The sequence below is a fragment of the Pelodiscus sinensis genome, chromosome 29, assembly GCF_049634645.1.
Source record: "Pelodiscus sinensis isolate JC-2024 chromosome 29, ASM4963464v1, whole genome shotgun sequence".
Lineage (NCBI taxonomy): Eukaryota > Metazoa > Chordata > Testudines > Trionychidae > Pelodiscus > Pelodiscus sinensis.
The window spans coordinates 14,240,980-14,256,192 of record NC_134739.1 but is presented as its reverse complement, the minus strand read 5'-3'; the positions used below and the strand labels follow the sequence as shown (position 1 = coordinate 14,256,192).

Genomic DNA, 15,213 nt, shown 5'->3' with positions numbered 1-15,213 from the left:
TCACCAGAGCCATTCTAATTACGTTATTCCTCCCCAGTGCCTCTTGGGGCTCTAAATGGAGATAGCAAATCTACACTGCAGGGAATCCTCACAAGTAGAAGCCTGATGTAATGTGCTATTTCGAAATAACCTGTTTCAGAATAGTGATCTTACTTCGAAATAGCCATACTGTGTAGAGGTGCCTAGAGATACAAGCGGCAGCCCATCCCGGAGCATCCCTTTGAAAGCCCTCGATTCCTTTAAAAGTGCAGTTGTGTTGGCTGACACCGAGTTCAGCTGTGCAATGCCATGCCACCACCCAGTGAAAATCAGAAAAAGCTGTGTCTGGTCTGGATTAATGCAGCTTAAAAAAAATCCCCCCAGACTTTCCTTCTGCACATAGTTAATGCAAGAGGGTTTTTCGGCTCTTGCAATTATATGTCAGACCCAGGGTTTTGGAGCAGCGGTGATTGCTCCCACCCTTCCCCAGCATTTTATCCTTTCCTTCATGGCTTTCCCCTCCCTGCCTTCATTCTTTCTCTCCCAAGAGACTATTGTCTTTTGCATTTGTTATGTAAACCCTCTTCGCTCGCTCGCTGCTTTAAATAAAAACATATTTAAAAAAAAACAAAAATAATTGAATGAACATTTTTTTCAGGCGCAGAGAGGGGAAAGAGACACATGCACTGAAACAGTCAGAAACCAGCGCGTCTGGCGAGGGCCTTTCTGAAAGGCACCAACGTGCAAAGGCTTAAATCAACCCGTTCGGGTTCGACTGGTGTGGAAACAAGGCTATGCTGAATTCTGAGCATGTTCACACGATTGTTCTGTCTCCCGGGAAAAACCTTCCCGCATAGATGGAGGTTTTTTTCCCCTTGGCATTTTAAGTGTATTTTCTAAAGCAAAAGTAGATCTGTCTGAAAGAAAGCGGACAATGAATTACAGCCCTTCCAACTGTCTCTCCTCTTCTCGCCGGGAATCTTCCCCCACCTCGCTCCTTCTGGGCCAGATGCACTTTGAAAAGGAAAAACTCCCTCCCCCCTCAGTTCCCCCCCCCCCCCCACCCGATTTTGCTTTAGCCTGCGCGGAGGTTTATTTTTTACACACACCCCCTTGCAAGAAAAGCACCCCCCCCCCCGTCTCCCTCACCCCTCGGCAGCCAATGAGCACCCCGCCTGGGACAGCCACGCGGCTTGCGTCAGAGCAGCTTGGCTGGAGGGAAATGCAGCCGCCTCGGCCGTCCCCAGCCTTTAAAAAAGACTAGGAGCCCTCCCCGCGCACAGCCCAGCGCCGGCGGAGCGGGGCCAATGCGCCGGCCTGCGGACCCCGCCGCACCGAGCCCGGGACAGGCGCACGCGCCGGGGTGCGGCGGGCCAGCATGGACGGGCTGCTGGGGCCGGGGAGTTTCGCTGCAGCGAGCCAGGGCAGGAACCCGGGCTTAGACGGGCCCGCGCCCGCTGCCTTGATGCAGGGCTGTAGCTACCCCAGCGCGGGACGCGGCGAGCCCTCCAAACAGTGCGCCTCGGGGCCTGCTGCTTCCTCCGCGCCTTTGCCCTGTGGATACTTCGGCAGCGGCTATTACTCCTGTCGGGTGGCCCGCGCCCCCCTCAAGCCTGGCCCCGCGGCCAGCTACTCTGCGGAGAAATACGCGGAGCCCCCAGCGGCCGCGGAGGACTACCAGCCCCGACCGGCCGAGTTCGCTTTCTACCCAGGCTACGCAGCCCCGTACCAGCCTATGGCTGGCTACCTGGACGTGTCTGTGGTCCCCAGCCTAGGGGGGCCGGGAGAACCCCGACACGAGACCCTTTTACCCGTGGACAGTTACCCCCAGCCGTGGGCTTTGACCAGCGGTTGGAACAGCCAGATGTGTTGCCCCAAAGATCAAAGCCAGGTCGAGCACTTCTGGAAATCGGCCTTTGCAGGTAAACGCCCCTCCCCTCCCCCAACCCCCGGGCTCTCGGAGGCCGCGCCAGGCAGGTGCCTTAGCTGACACGGTTGCCCCAGGCTAGGACCAGGAAGGGAGCTTAGACAAGCGGTCAGAGGGGGCTGGGCCGCTCCGGGGATGGACGGGTTTTCGCAACACAGCACATCCCGGGTCAGTAAAAGGCTGCCCGGTGAAATTCTGACCGAGTGTGCCAGGCGCGGTTTAAGCAAACACATGGAAACCCGCCCTGATTCGGATCTAATCCGTCTCAGGGGGTGGCGGTGCTGGTCCGTATCGTCCTGTCGGACCTCCGAGACTAACACGATATGGCTAGAATCGTGCGCTTTCTTGGGCACCACCCTCCACTCATCTGAGGAAGTGGGGGTTGACCACGGCAGCTCATGGCTCTTTCTCTCTTTCTTTTTCTAATGAGGTGCTCCGCAACATGGCGCCGTGTGAGCCAGCAAACGCCTCAGGGGTAGACAGTAATGGACTCTGCACCATGCCAAAATCTAAGTGTGTGTGTGTGTGTGTGTGTGTGTGATTCCTAGTCAGACCTATATCTAGCAATAAGACTCATTCTAAGAGAGTATGTGGGAGATAAAGATCTATCTATCTATCTATCTATCTATCTATCTATCTATCTATCTATCTATCTATCTATCTATCTATCTATCTATCTATCTATCTATCTATCTATCCGCATATACCCCTTCTGTCTGTCTGTCTAGACATAGATATCTATGGCTGTAGATATATTTTCCGTCAAGCACGTGCTTTGGAATATGTCACAATCCAAGGGAGAACAGGGGTATTAATGAAATTCTGATTCAGCAGGGAGCCTCGCAACTTATTTAATGTATTGATTCAGACGGAAGGGAAGAATCGATTGTGTTGAAATAATTCTAGAAACATAAAAGGGGCGCCTCCTTTTCCCCATGGAGAAGAGGCAGCCCATTGACGGCACCGAGTCATAGTATAGAACTGGAAGGGACCTTGAGAGGTCATTAGGTCCAGTCCCCTGCCCTCACCCCAGGGCCAAGCACCGGCTAAACCATCCCTGACAGGTGTCTGTGCGACCTGCTCTCCAATATCTCCAGTGATGGAGATTCCACAATCCCTCTAGGCAATTTTCCCAATGTCCAACCTAAACCTCCCTGGCTGCAGTTTAAGCCTGTTGCTTAAATGGGGTGGCAGAGAGAACGAGCCTTACTTGAAGGTAAAAGCAGAGAGCACAGCGCCTGGCGAGAGAGATTTCTCTGCGCACCTGGCCTCAGTGGGCTCACACAGGCTGACATTTTACCCCGGAGAAAGTCAGGGATAAGGGGTGGGGGTGTTTAGTGTTTGGTGTCAGTTTCACGCCCTGGCTTGCGGCGTTCTTGTCCATTTCCCGAGTATCCAGCTAGTCTCTCTCCCGGAGCTAAGCGCTGTTCTTTCTCCGTCTGTCCGTGCGCAGATGTGGCCCAGCACCCGCCGGACTCGTGCGCCTTCCGCCGGGGACGCAAGAAAAGGATTCCCTACAGCAAGGGCCAGCTGAAGGAGCTGGAAAAGGAATACGCCAGCAGCCAATTCATCACCAAGGACAAGCGGAGGAAACTGGCCGCCGCCACCAGCCTCACGGAGCGACAGATCACCATCTGGTTTCAGAACCGGCGGGTGAAAGAGAAGAAAGTGGTCGCCAAACTCAAAACCGGCAGCAGCCCGTGAGGCAGCAATGACCCAGCTACAAGGGCTGCCGCCGCCCCTGCTCCCCTTGTTGGATCTGTGGGGGCCTGGCACCTAAAAGGGGGGGAGAAGGGAATGAGGGCGAAGAAAAAAGTTCCGCTGGAAATGGGACTGAACTGCGCACCCAAATTCGTGGCCCTACCCTGTCCAGCTCCTTGTCAGGCGCAATACGCGCGTCTCGGGGCTGCCTCCGTGGCCTTGCTGCTGTTTCCTTTACCCGACTATAAATGCAGCTGGTTTGGGAAGATGCGGCACGATTTGGGCTGTCAAAGGAACGCGCGCGGTTTGCGCGTTTACCTTCGGGTGCGGCGTTTGCCCGCAGCTCTTCTCTTCCCTCGCTGTGCGCGCCGGCCCGGGCGCGCTTCAGAAAACTGTCGAAACGAGCCGAATAAAAAAATAATCACAAATGCCCAAATGCGTCAGACCGCTCTGGTGGCTTGTCCGTCGGCGTGTTGCCCGCGCTCGCCCGGCAGCTGGCAAACTAGCGGCGGGGTGGAGGCATTTTAACGTGGAATAGTTGTGACAATGTCTGAAACTTCTCTGAGTTAGGAGAAAGGAAACCTTATAAACTACAGCTTGATAGTGTTATATATATATATGCAACGAGAGAGTTTTAGATATAATTATAGAGAGAGTTTTATATAGAACTATAGAGAGAATTATATTGACAGCTAGTTTATAGTTTAGTTATTTATATATACATCCATATGACTGAATATATGTACACACATTTATGCAGCTGCATGCATTCAAATATATGCTTATATCTAAATATACTCACGACTGAATATATATAAAACACACCTGTATACGAAAAAAATTAAAAAACAACGAATGATCCTGCAGCACCGAATTTAGAGACTAACAAAAACTGTAGATGGGATCATGAGCTTTTGTGAAAACAACCTACTTCTTCAGATGAATGGAGTAAGTGGTCCACGTCCATACAATTCATTTATATACATAAATGCATATACACGCACCCCTTTATGCTTACATATATCTGCTTATATACAAATTCACACAACTGAATATGTATTTATAATGGTGTGTGCTCATAGATGCGTGTGTGTGCAAAGCATTTGTGTATGTGTGTGTGTATATACACATTATTCATATGTTAAGTTTGCAATATATTTTTGCACATCTAGGCCCGTATATCCATTTATACATACTAATGTAGGTAATATAGTAATGCATGTGTGCATACATGCTTGCAAAATGTGTATATTCACACATGAGTGTGAATACTCCATTCATCTGTGGAAGTGGATTGTGCCCACGAAAACTCATGATATCCACATTTTTTGTTAGTCCTATAAGGTGATGCAAGACTATTCGTTATTTTAATTTTTTTAAATAAATATATAGTGCATTTATTTAGGTACACGTACATACAACTGCACACATATATGTGTATGTATAGGTATATGCACACCTATACATTTGTGTACCATATCTACATATTTATACATCTCCATTTCTGGTCTCCAGCTCTTCATAATTTCCCATCATATTCTCACAGGTGATACTAGGCTCTCCAGCATTATACCCGTGTTAGAGTACGGTAAGACGTTTTTGCGCTGTCTAGAACAGCAAAGTGAAATAACACTGCTAGACGCGTATGCTTATCTTATTTGTTAGCGTTACGTGTAGGATTTCACAGAAGCACCTGGTAGATGAACAGCTTTTTGAAAAGTGTAGCATACGGAATCTCTTCAATATTTAGCTCCCACCAATGATCCCGCCACTGCAGTTGTATTTGAACTTGCATGTAAAACTCTGGTACTTCAGTTGTATGTAAAGGCAAGTCAAACTCCAAGTGTCACTTCCGCGTTTTTTGGAAAGCCCTAACCACTAATTTCACAGCGTGTATCCTAAGGAATGAGAGACCATTGTTAATAGCGTCTCTTTGTTCTTCCTTTTAATGTTGTATTTCTCATATTTAGGGTAACCAACACCTTCAATCTGTGAATCTCGTCTGGAGGGAAATGCTTGAAATGTAGTCCCATAAACATAAACGCTCGGGGTTAATAGGTTGGGCAGAAAATGCCTCTCTTCTCTCTCTCTTTCCCCTTTCCTCCCCCACTTAGAATAATTATCACTAATTGTATTTCCCACAACAGCTGCAGAGGGGGAGCCGAGTTAGTCTGTAACAGGAAAAACGTAAAAAACAAGCAATAGTCTAGTAGCACCTTAAAGACTAATAAAACATGTAGAAGTTGTAAATGGTATCATGAAGTTTCGTGGGCAAAACCCACTTCAGTATTTCCACTACTCCCCCTCCCCCGCACATTGTCCGTAGAATTGCACTGGATATTTAATATGCCCCCCACACACACACACTCCCCCGAACGTAGAACTGCTGAGGAGGGGGAACAAAACAAATAAAAAAGCCAAACAAGGGGTTGAAATTGTATTTTCCAGGAAAAAACAACGGGGCGTCCTGTGGCCCCTTCAAACCGACGCAGGGCTGTTAGCTTGCATGGGAGGAAGGAAAGTTTAAGCCCCAACCAACCAGGTGCCGCAGGACTCCGGGTTGTTTTTGCGGACCCAGACTCACACGGCTATTTTCCAGGCGTGGGCGGTTGGGGGGGGAGGGGGAGCTCAGAGGTGGGGGAAGGGGCGCAGGGTGAAACTGACCCACCTAGATCTGAGCTAGGGAGCAGCTCGCGGCTGGGAGGGGGGAACGTGGCTGGATCTCGAACATCTCCAAAGGCTGGAAGCGGAGGTCTCCGAGTAGCTAGTGGGCTGGGACATTCCCGGGCTGAGTGACAATAAACCAGCCGGTAGCCATGACCTCCCCAGCTGCGTTCCCGACGCAAGGAGGCAGCAGAGAGGGGCCTAGACAGCGCCCGGTTCCCTCCCTGAATTCGGAACGAGCCAGGAGACTTGTCGAGAAGTGTGCCGAGGAGGCGCCTGCTTGGAAGAACAAGAACTCCATCTTCTGTCCGGAGCGCAAACTGGGCGGCACGTACCCTGCCCATCTCCCGGGGGTCTGTGTGTTTTCGTGGTTCATTTCTAGGGAGGAGTTTCTCTTCCCGTTAATGCTGGGGACTAACAAACAAACAGCCCCCCCCCCAAAAAAAAATCTCAACAGAATGGACCTTCCTGCAGCAGGGATGTATTTGCGCGCGCACAAACAAGTACACACAGACATACACAAGCGTATACACGCTAATACAAAAGAGACACACGCACCCACCTGTACAGCCACAGCAACCTATCCAAACACCTAAACAAACCAGAGAAATAATGGCAAAAACACGGACACACAACACACATTCAAACGCACAAGAAATAGTCTAGTAGCGCCTTAAAGACTAACAAAACATGTGGATGGCATCGTGAGCTTTCGTGGGCACAACCCAAAATATATACAGGCATGTAGAAAACGAACACCAACACACAAACACAGAAGTGCATAGTCCTCCGGGTCTGTCTCTCTCTCTTGTCTATTCAGTATACCGCTAGAACTAAGCGAGGAAACACCAGTGTATTTCCAAAGCGAAAGGATCGCTACTTTGGTAGAACAGTGATAGAAACGTAGCCGTGTTAGTCTGGTGTAGCTGAAACAAAAACCAGGACTATGTACTTTGGTAGCTGGGATTCAGAGTCGAATCCTTTGCTGTTAGCTTCGGTCCAGATTCTGCTCCAAGTTACTCCGAGGCACATCCGGAATAACTCCGAATTGACCCCACTCTGGCTCCCTGAAAAGTGCAGCCATCAGGAAATGTAACTTTCCTTTATTATTTACAAGCGCGAGCGTCACGACGAGCGATTTCTGTGCAGGGCGGAAAGAGCCGCGCCCCCGGAACCGCTTGCTAGCTGGCGAGACAGACAGAAAGGCGAACGCGAGGCATAAAGCAGAAAATGCATTTAAGGGAAGCGAGTCTGCGATCTTGGCTCTGAGCCGCATGGATGCAACCCCCTTCCTCCCCGGGGAAAGAGCTGGTTGCCTTTGACCTTCGGGTTGGGAAATACATTTCGAACACCTCGACATTCCTGAGAATCAAACCCAAATGGCCCGTCTGGGTGCACGCTAAAGCGCTCCATCGGTGTTTGGCCTCCCGGCGTGCGGGGTTGTGCTGGGCTGGAAGAAATCAAGCCTCTTACCTGTGTCTGGACAGGGAGGCACATCCTGAAGGTCCCTTCTATGCATCATAAAGAATTAACTCATTGACCACATATTTATTCCTCACCCCCTCTGGCACGTGAAATAAACAAATCAAAACACAACAAGCGATAATATAGTTAATCAAATTAACTTCTCCCCTCCCCGTCTTCATTCCTACGCCTTCCTACGCAGCGCCTTAGCTATTTCTGTACTTCTGGTGCATGGGAACCCCATGACATTCCGGTTCATTATCTCGTCTCGCTAGCTTGAGGGCTATGTAATGGAAACCCAGCTATGTCTACACTACCAGGGCATTTTGGAGTAAGTTATTTTGAAATAATAACTGGTGAAATAACTATTTCAAAATAAGCTTATTCCTCTTCACAAGCAGGACTATTTCAAAATAACAGGCTTGGTAGTGTGAATGCGGGCAAATAAGGGGAGTTACTTCGAAAGAACTTCCCAATGTAGACATGCCTCAATGAACCGGTGGTTGTAGTTTATTCAGAACAAAGGGATGGGGCAGGAGCGCTCAGCCAAATATGCAGCAAGGTTTGGTTTCTCATAATAGCGCATTTGCCTATCTGTATCGGAGGGGTCCTGAGAACCAGGCTCTATGTATTCCGTGGCACACACAACGTTTGTACAAAAAATCTCCTAAATGGAAGAGTTTATATGGTTTATAACCCTTCCGCCCACTGTCTGCATTAGAGGCGTCTTTGAGCAAGGATTTCTTGTATACTCGTTTATATATTACACACACACACACCTGAGTTACTCCACTCCTGAATTATACCTCTCTCTACACACACACACACACACACACACACACACACACACACACACACACACACACACACACGAGTTACTCCACTCCTGAATTATACCTCTCTCTACACACACACACACACACACACACACACGAGTTACTCCACTCCTGAATTATACCTCTCCACACACACACACACACACACACACACACACACACACACACACACACACACACGAGTTACTCCACTCCTGAATTATACCTCTCTCTACACACACACACACACACACACACACACACACGAGTTACTCCACTCCTGAATTATACCTCTCCACACACACACACACACACACACACACACACACACACACACACACACACACACGAGTTACTCCACTCCTGAATTATACCTCTCTCTACACACACACACACACACACACACACACACACACACACACACACACACACACTGAGTTGCTCCACTCCTGATTTATAATTTGCCCTTCTTTTATTATCCCCAGTCACATCCACTTCGAACCAAGATGAAAAAACTTAAAAAACAACAAATGGTCTGGTAGCACTTTAAAGACAAACAAAACATGTAGATGGTATCAAGAGCTTTCCTCTGCTTCAGATGATAGGGGCAGTGTTTGTGTGTGGGGGGGGCGGGGGGAGAAGGGAATCAGAAAAGAATTCAAACAATAGGAGGGAGCGAGCCATGAAGCCCTCCATGAGGCAAGAGCAGAAACACTCTTGGGAGTATTATAACAATGGGGAAGGAAACACTTAAAAAGAAGCAAAAATATTTTCCGGGTTGAATGAAAGCCCCTTTCCCCTGACCCCCTTCCCAGCCGAGAATGGAGAACTTGCTGTGTTTCTCGCCAATGGCTACTAAGGGTTATTTCCCCAGTTAACTTGAAACCTAGGCAAGCCAGAACGAAGTCTGTTAGCTCTCTCTAGTCCGCTGACAGACGTTCAAGGTAAGACGTGCTTTAAGATAAATAGCTGGACAGCTTTATTTGGTGGCGGAGGTGCAGAGAGTGGGCGAGGTAACTAGCAGGACCCTCGGAGCTGAGGAAAGAAAACCAGACTCCAGCAAAATTGTTAGAAAGGAATGCGAAGGGAAGAAAAGGAGACAAACCCAATCAAATGACCAGTTCAAGGGAGAAAAGCGACGCACAGAAGTAGGAATCCTTTGAAACGGATCGTGAATCTCTCTGCTTGGGGAGAACATTCAAGTTTTGTTTCAAGAAAACAAAACAAAACAGGGTGATTCTCCGAAGCACAATTCTCTTGGGGTTGGAAAGAAGGTCGCTTGTGATGCGTTTGGAAACCCATTCTCTCCTCCAAATTCACCATGATTTCAGTTACTGGTCAATGCAAACCGTTGTCCATCTTGTCACTTTTCCCGAAATGTTTATTTCGTTTGGGGATTTTTTTTACAGTTGACACTGGGAACATCAGCCGGGAGACCGGGAAATATGAAAGCGAATCAAGCGGCTCATTCCGACCTGCAAATCCAGTGTAAATGCAAAATCTAAATTCCGGATTTTTTTCAAGGGGGAGACAAAATATTCTTACTCTGACGTTAGAGGGAAACTGAACTAGTGGAGTAAGTGGAATCGAGTAAAATCCCCTTCTCTTCTTGGAAATATTTCAAAGTCTATTGAGTCCAACTATTTCTTTTCTATGGAGCGCTGCTTCGTTATATTTTTCTTCTCTGATTTAACACGCGAAAATCAGATGAAAACAGCAAAGATATTTTCTTCTTAAAAAAAAAGAGATTATATCGCAATTAACGAATACTCATCTGACAGAGCCTACCATTTAAATAAATATCCAGATGATCTGAACTAAAACTGCATCGGCTAATAAACTCGGCTGTTTAATTCAATAAAATAAGATGCGAGGCTGAAATTAAATTATAGAAAATAAAATTAACGCTCAAATAATGTAAATATTGTACAAAGTCAGATAATTATTTAAGATGGCACCCAATTATATAATAATGGCAGATGTAATTGAGTATGTATTAGTATAGTTTAAACCGCTCTTTGGTATAACTGTCAGCTGGTTGTTTTGAAAGCCCAAGTTCCCATCTGTAAATCAAGACAAATCTGGCGTTTCTTTGGCACCATTTCATGTTTTCACACGCTGTTCCAATATGCATATAAATACAGGCAAATGTATGAGTATATAATTTGTCAAATAAATGTTTATAAACAGAACCTTATTGCCTCGCTGTTGAGAGCAAAGGGGTTACACGATAGATCATCGGATTTGGTCTCAGCGTGAAAATTTGAATTAGAAAAGTTCCAGACAAACACAGATTCTATTTTTGTTGTAGTTGTGCTTTGAGTTTTTTTTGTTTTTTGGGGGGAAGGGTTGTTTTTGTTTTTCCGTGTGTGTGTGTGTGTAGGGCGGTTGTTTGTTTTTCCATTTTAAAAGTCGTGCTTGAATCTATTTAAAAATGAGATCCTAACTGCTTGCTTTCAGCTGACTGAAATATATAGATATAGATTTGACTCCCATAAATATATGGGCTCCCAATGAGAGATGCGTCGCTTTCCTACTACTGGAATGATCTTATGATGGAGTGAAATAGAGAAATGACATAACCCGGTGGAGGGCCAGTGGCCTGGAGAAAATGTTAACCCCAGATGGCTTTATTAGGAAAGGGCCAAGCACATAGCAGATACATTTGAAACAAGCACAAAACTTTCCTTCTTTTCCACCATCCTGGTTAGTCTGTGCTCTTTACAAACTCCCCCTGCTACGCTTCTTTCCACTGCTGGTGTGGACGCTAATTTTTGTGGGGCTCCCCCTCCCATGCAAGGCGCAGACCCGCATTTCTGAAGCACCCCAATCTCCCATTCAGTACAGTGGAAGCTTGGATGCGAAAGGAAAATCTGTCTTGGCTCGCTCTGTGTATATTTAATCCAAGACACATCAGCTGGTAGGGAACATGCACTGTTCATTCTTAGAGCATGGCCCCGTTCCGATTTATTTTCTAGTTTTAAATCTGACACTGTACATACACGCATAACTTTCTTTCTTTCTTTCTTTCTTTCTTTCTTTCTTTCTTTCTTTCTTTCTTTCTTTCTTTCTTTCTTTCTTTCTTTCTTTCTTTCTTTCTTTCTTTCTTTCTTTCTTTCTTTCTTTCTTTCTTTCTTTCAATATCCGGCAGACTACCGGAAGTGAGAAAAATTAAATATTCTCCTAGACGGGTAGCGCCTTTGTATAGTATTTCTTCCGTTCCCTGGCTTTCTTCTCCTTTTTTCTTTTGTTCAAGTTCATGCCCACAAGCACACCGAAACCGCGCTGGGGGTTTTTTTTTCTGCAGAGATTTTTGTCATTGAACTTGATTCCGTGTTGTAAACATTCCTGGACCCCTACGAGCATCCTCAAAGATACCGTGAAAGAAGAAACCTGACGGCTCGGTGAGGTCTCGCCCTTTTGCAAGTTGTCACAGAATCACCACCAAACCCAATCAGGAGAAATCCAAGGTATTTCTTAAATCTTTATCCGATGATTTACAAGAGGAGTTAAAAGGTAAAACAAGCTCAAAACAGACTTTTAAGTTGCAGGAAAGTTAAACGGAATTAATTCCCCCCCCCCCCCAGCGTTGCATCAGCCCATCACTCCAGCTAAGACAAAGTGCTTAAAATTGCTTCCAGTAATGGAATGAACACAGAGAAAGTAAATCAAATAAGCGCTATAACACGACATTTTTAGGGGGAAACTTTTTACTGTGTTATCATGCAGGATTCTGGAAAGAGAGGAACATAATTATTACCCTCAGCCGGAAGAAATATCAAACTCAGGGCTATTATATCACCTTAATGAGAGTTAATAACAAACATAAACTGAAGAAATTAGACTTTTTTTTCAAAATGATTTGGCATTGGTATGCAATGACATCACTGAAAAAGCAGTGACTGGCCTAAGATGTACCCTCCGAGGAAATAAAGCGGATTTATCCTTAGATTTTAATTCCAATGCTTTGGACTCCACACTGTCTACACTAGGTAATTGCTTCGACATAACTCCAGAAATAACTATTTCGAAATAATCATGATTCTTCTCCACAAGCAGGAGTTATTTTTAAAAATGCGCACCTTGTCATTTCGAAATAACTCCCCAGTGCAGCCCACTTTAGGAATACATTTGAATATTTTCGTGGTTGTCAGGTCAGTTGCTCTTAAGTCACATCAATGAATTTTCATTCCAAAGGCAGGCAATCCTGAGTAGAGCATAAACATAAATTATTCGACTGGAACCTAACCTATGTTTTTGGCATTGCAGCTGATCGCAGGAAGACAGGCGTTTTTTTCAAGTAATGTTTTGCTACCAGTGTATCTTTTTGGCTTGCAGTCACTGTGGCAGTTAAAACTGGGGATGTTTTGAATGTTAAAACGTGCATGCCTTGAAAAATACACAATGATAATCAAGAGTCTGTCGACCATTTTCTTCCGTGGGTGGACGCAGTCATAAAATTATAGTCACTGACAGGGTTAAATCATGTAGCAAAGCTTCCATTGAATTCAGTTGGAGGAGGAGGGGTCAATGCAATGCAACTTTTTTTGAAAGTTGTAGCCGAAAGGGTGGGGGGGCATTTTAAACCTGGAACCGTCAGACAAAGCTTATGTCTCCTCTGTGGTTGGAAGTTTACAGGACTCCCCAGGAAAGGCAGAAGGAAGAAAGAAAAAATATTCTTTTTTTTTGGATAAAACCATTATTTCATTCCCTAGGAACCCAATAAATGACTCCATTTTAACCCACATCAAAGCTTTTGTTTTTTATCCATTAACTGCTTGCACTCGGATATTCTCTCACATTTCCAAGGGGAGATTTTCTTTTAATAAAATCCAGGTCTGTAAAGTCTACACAGCAGTGTTATGTCAGAATAACTGATGTTATTCCAAAATAACATAAGTGCGTGTCTACACTAAAAGCCTTTATTTTGAAATAAAGGAGGGAGAAAACTTGTTCATCTTGGCCTCTGAGGATAGAACAAGAAGCAATGGGCTTAAACTGCAGCAAGGGAGGTTTAGGTTGGACATTAGGAAAAAGTTCCTAGCTGTCAGGGTGGTCAAACACTGGAATAAATTGCCCAGGGAGGTTGTGGAATCTTCATCTCTGGAGATATTTAAGAGTAGGTTAGATAAATGTCTATCAGGGATGGTCTAGACAGTATTTGGTCCTGCCATGAGGGCAGGGGACCTCTCGAGGTCCCTTCCAGTCCTAATATTCTCTGATTCTATGAATGTTCAGCTGATGGACTTCTTACTCAGACTCATGGTAACCCTCATTTCAGGAGGAGCAAGGGAAGTCAAAGGAAGAGTGTTCTTCCTTCCACTTCCTCCTGCGTAGACAACGCCAAAAGCTGAATTAAGCTATTTCGACTTCAGCATGCAATTGAAGTACTGAAGTTACATAGCTTAATTCAACTTTAGACCTGCCATGTAGACATGCCCTTAAATCCTCTTTACAGTGATGGATTTGCCTTTATTGTACAAATGGCAGACAAAAATCCCTTGGACAGCCAGGGTATGTCTACACTGTGGCACTATTTTGGGATTCTTCCATACCCCAAATAGTGTATTCAGCATCTTGACTGTGTGCCCATTATTTCAAAATATCTTTAAGAATAACAAGCGTGCTATTCTGATGTCCTGGTGAACCTCCATGAGCAGGGCTCACCAGCCGTGTGGTTCTGCACTCTGTGCATGTGCAGATCGCTCTGTGCCGGCTCTTCCTGGGGTGTAATCTACTCACCATAGGCGAGTAGATTACACTATTTGTTGAGCCCTGCCCATGAGGATTAAGGGACTTGTTGGAATAGAGATCTATTTTGAAATTTGGCACTGTGTAGACAGTGCCACATTTCAAAACAGACTGTCTTGAAATAAGCTCAAAATGAGCCACACAATTTGTGTAGCTCAAATCGTGTAGTTTATTTTAAACTAAGGGTGCTGTGTAGACACCGTTAGGTAGGGCATGTCTGGGAAATTATTTCAGAATAACTTATTTTGAAATAATAACTCCCAAAATAAGTTATAATTTCAAGATAAGTTTTTCTGGGAGTTATTATTTTGAAATAATTTCCAGCTAGTGTCGATATGGACTATTATATGATCATATTTTGTCAACATTAGATCAGTTTTGTGGCATAATGTTATAGTAACTAAGACATTTCTGTAATCCTGCAAGAAATGCTGTGATCTCTAGAAATGGGTGGAGTGGTTTAACAGGGAAGCAAAAAATGAGCAATCAAAATGCATTTCTTTTTGCAGTGCCCTAGTTGCTTTACATGAGCGCAGAAACGTAATAGCCAATCACAACGCTAACTTTATGACTGTAGAGCGTAACCGCAATCATAATAACAAATTAATAACCCTTTAGTGTTACTAGTTGCTGGTCTGCCTATCACTTGGTTTAAAATCTGTTCCCCTCTGCCAGGTTCATAAAAAGCACCTGTAGCTAAAAGGTGCGGCTTACTAGAAGTTGATCCCAATTAACCTACTTTGGGGCCAAGGCAACTGACTCAGCTCATGAGACTGGTGCTATGGAGCCAGTCTAGACATTGGTGCTTAGGTTGGACTCCAGGTTTGGAAACCAACCAGGTGGGGAGTCGTTTTGTTTGTTTATTTAATGAAGGCTAAATCCCTAAGAGTCTTTTTGTTTTCTAAGCATGTA

At 45.5% G+C, this 15,213-nt stretch overlaps 1 protein-coding gene across 1 annotated transcript; it reads left to right on the top strand.

The window, feature by feature from the left end:
* Positions 1 to 1,199: 1,199 nt before the first annotated feature.
* HOXB13 (homeobox B13) lies at positions 1,200 to 4,037 on the top strand. Its single transcript, XM_075911484.1, has 2 exons — positions 1,200 to 1,901; positions 3,360 to 4,037. The coding sequence occupies exons 1-2, from the start codon at positions 1,358 to 1,360 to the stop codon at positions 3,608 to 3,610; spliced, it is 795 nt and encodes a 264-aa protein (XP_075767599.1). The 5' UTR covers positions 1,200 to 1,357; the 3' UTR covers positions 3,611 to 4,037.
* Positions 4,038 to 15,213: the final 11,176 nt, after the last annotated feature.

Excerpts from the sequence above, each read along its gene's own strand:
- HOXB13 (XM_075911484.1), top strand. The coding sequence starts at position 1,358 with ATGGACGGGCTGCTGGGGCCGGGGAGTTTCGCTGCAGCGAGCCAGGGC. Across the intron at positions 1,902-3,359 it reads CTGGAAATCGGCCTTTGCAG|ATGTGGCCCAGCACCCGCCG; the intron begins GTAAACGCCCCT and ends GTCCGTGCGCAG.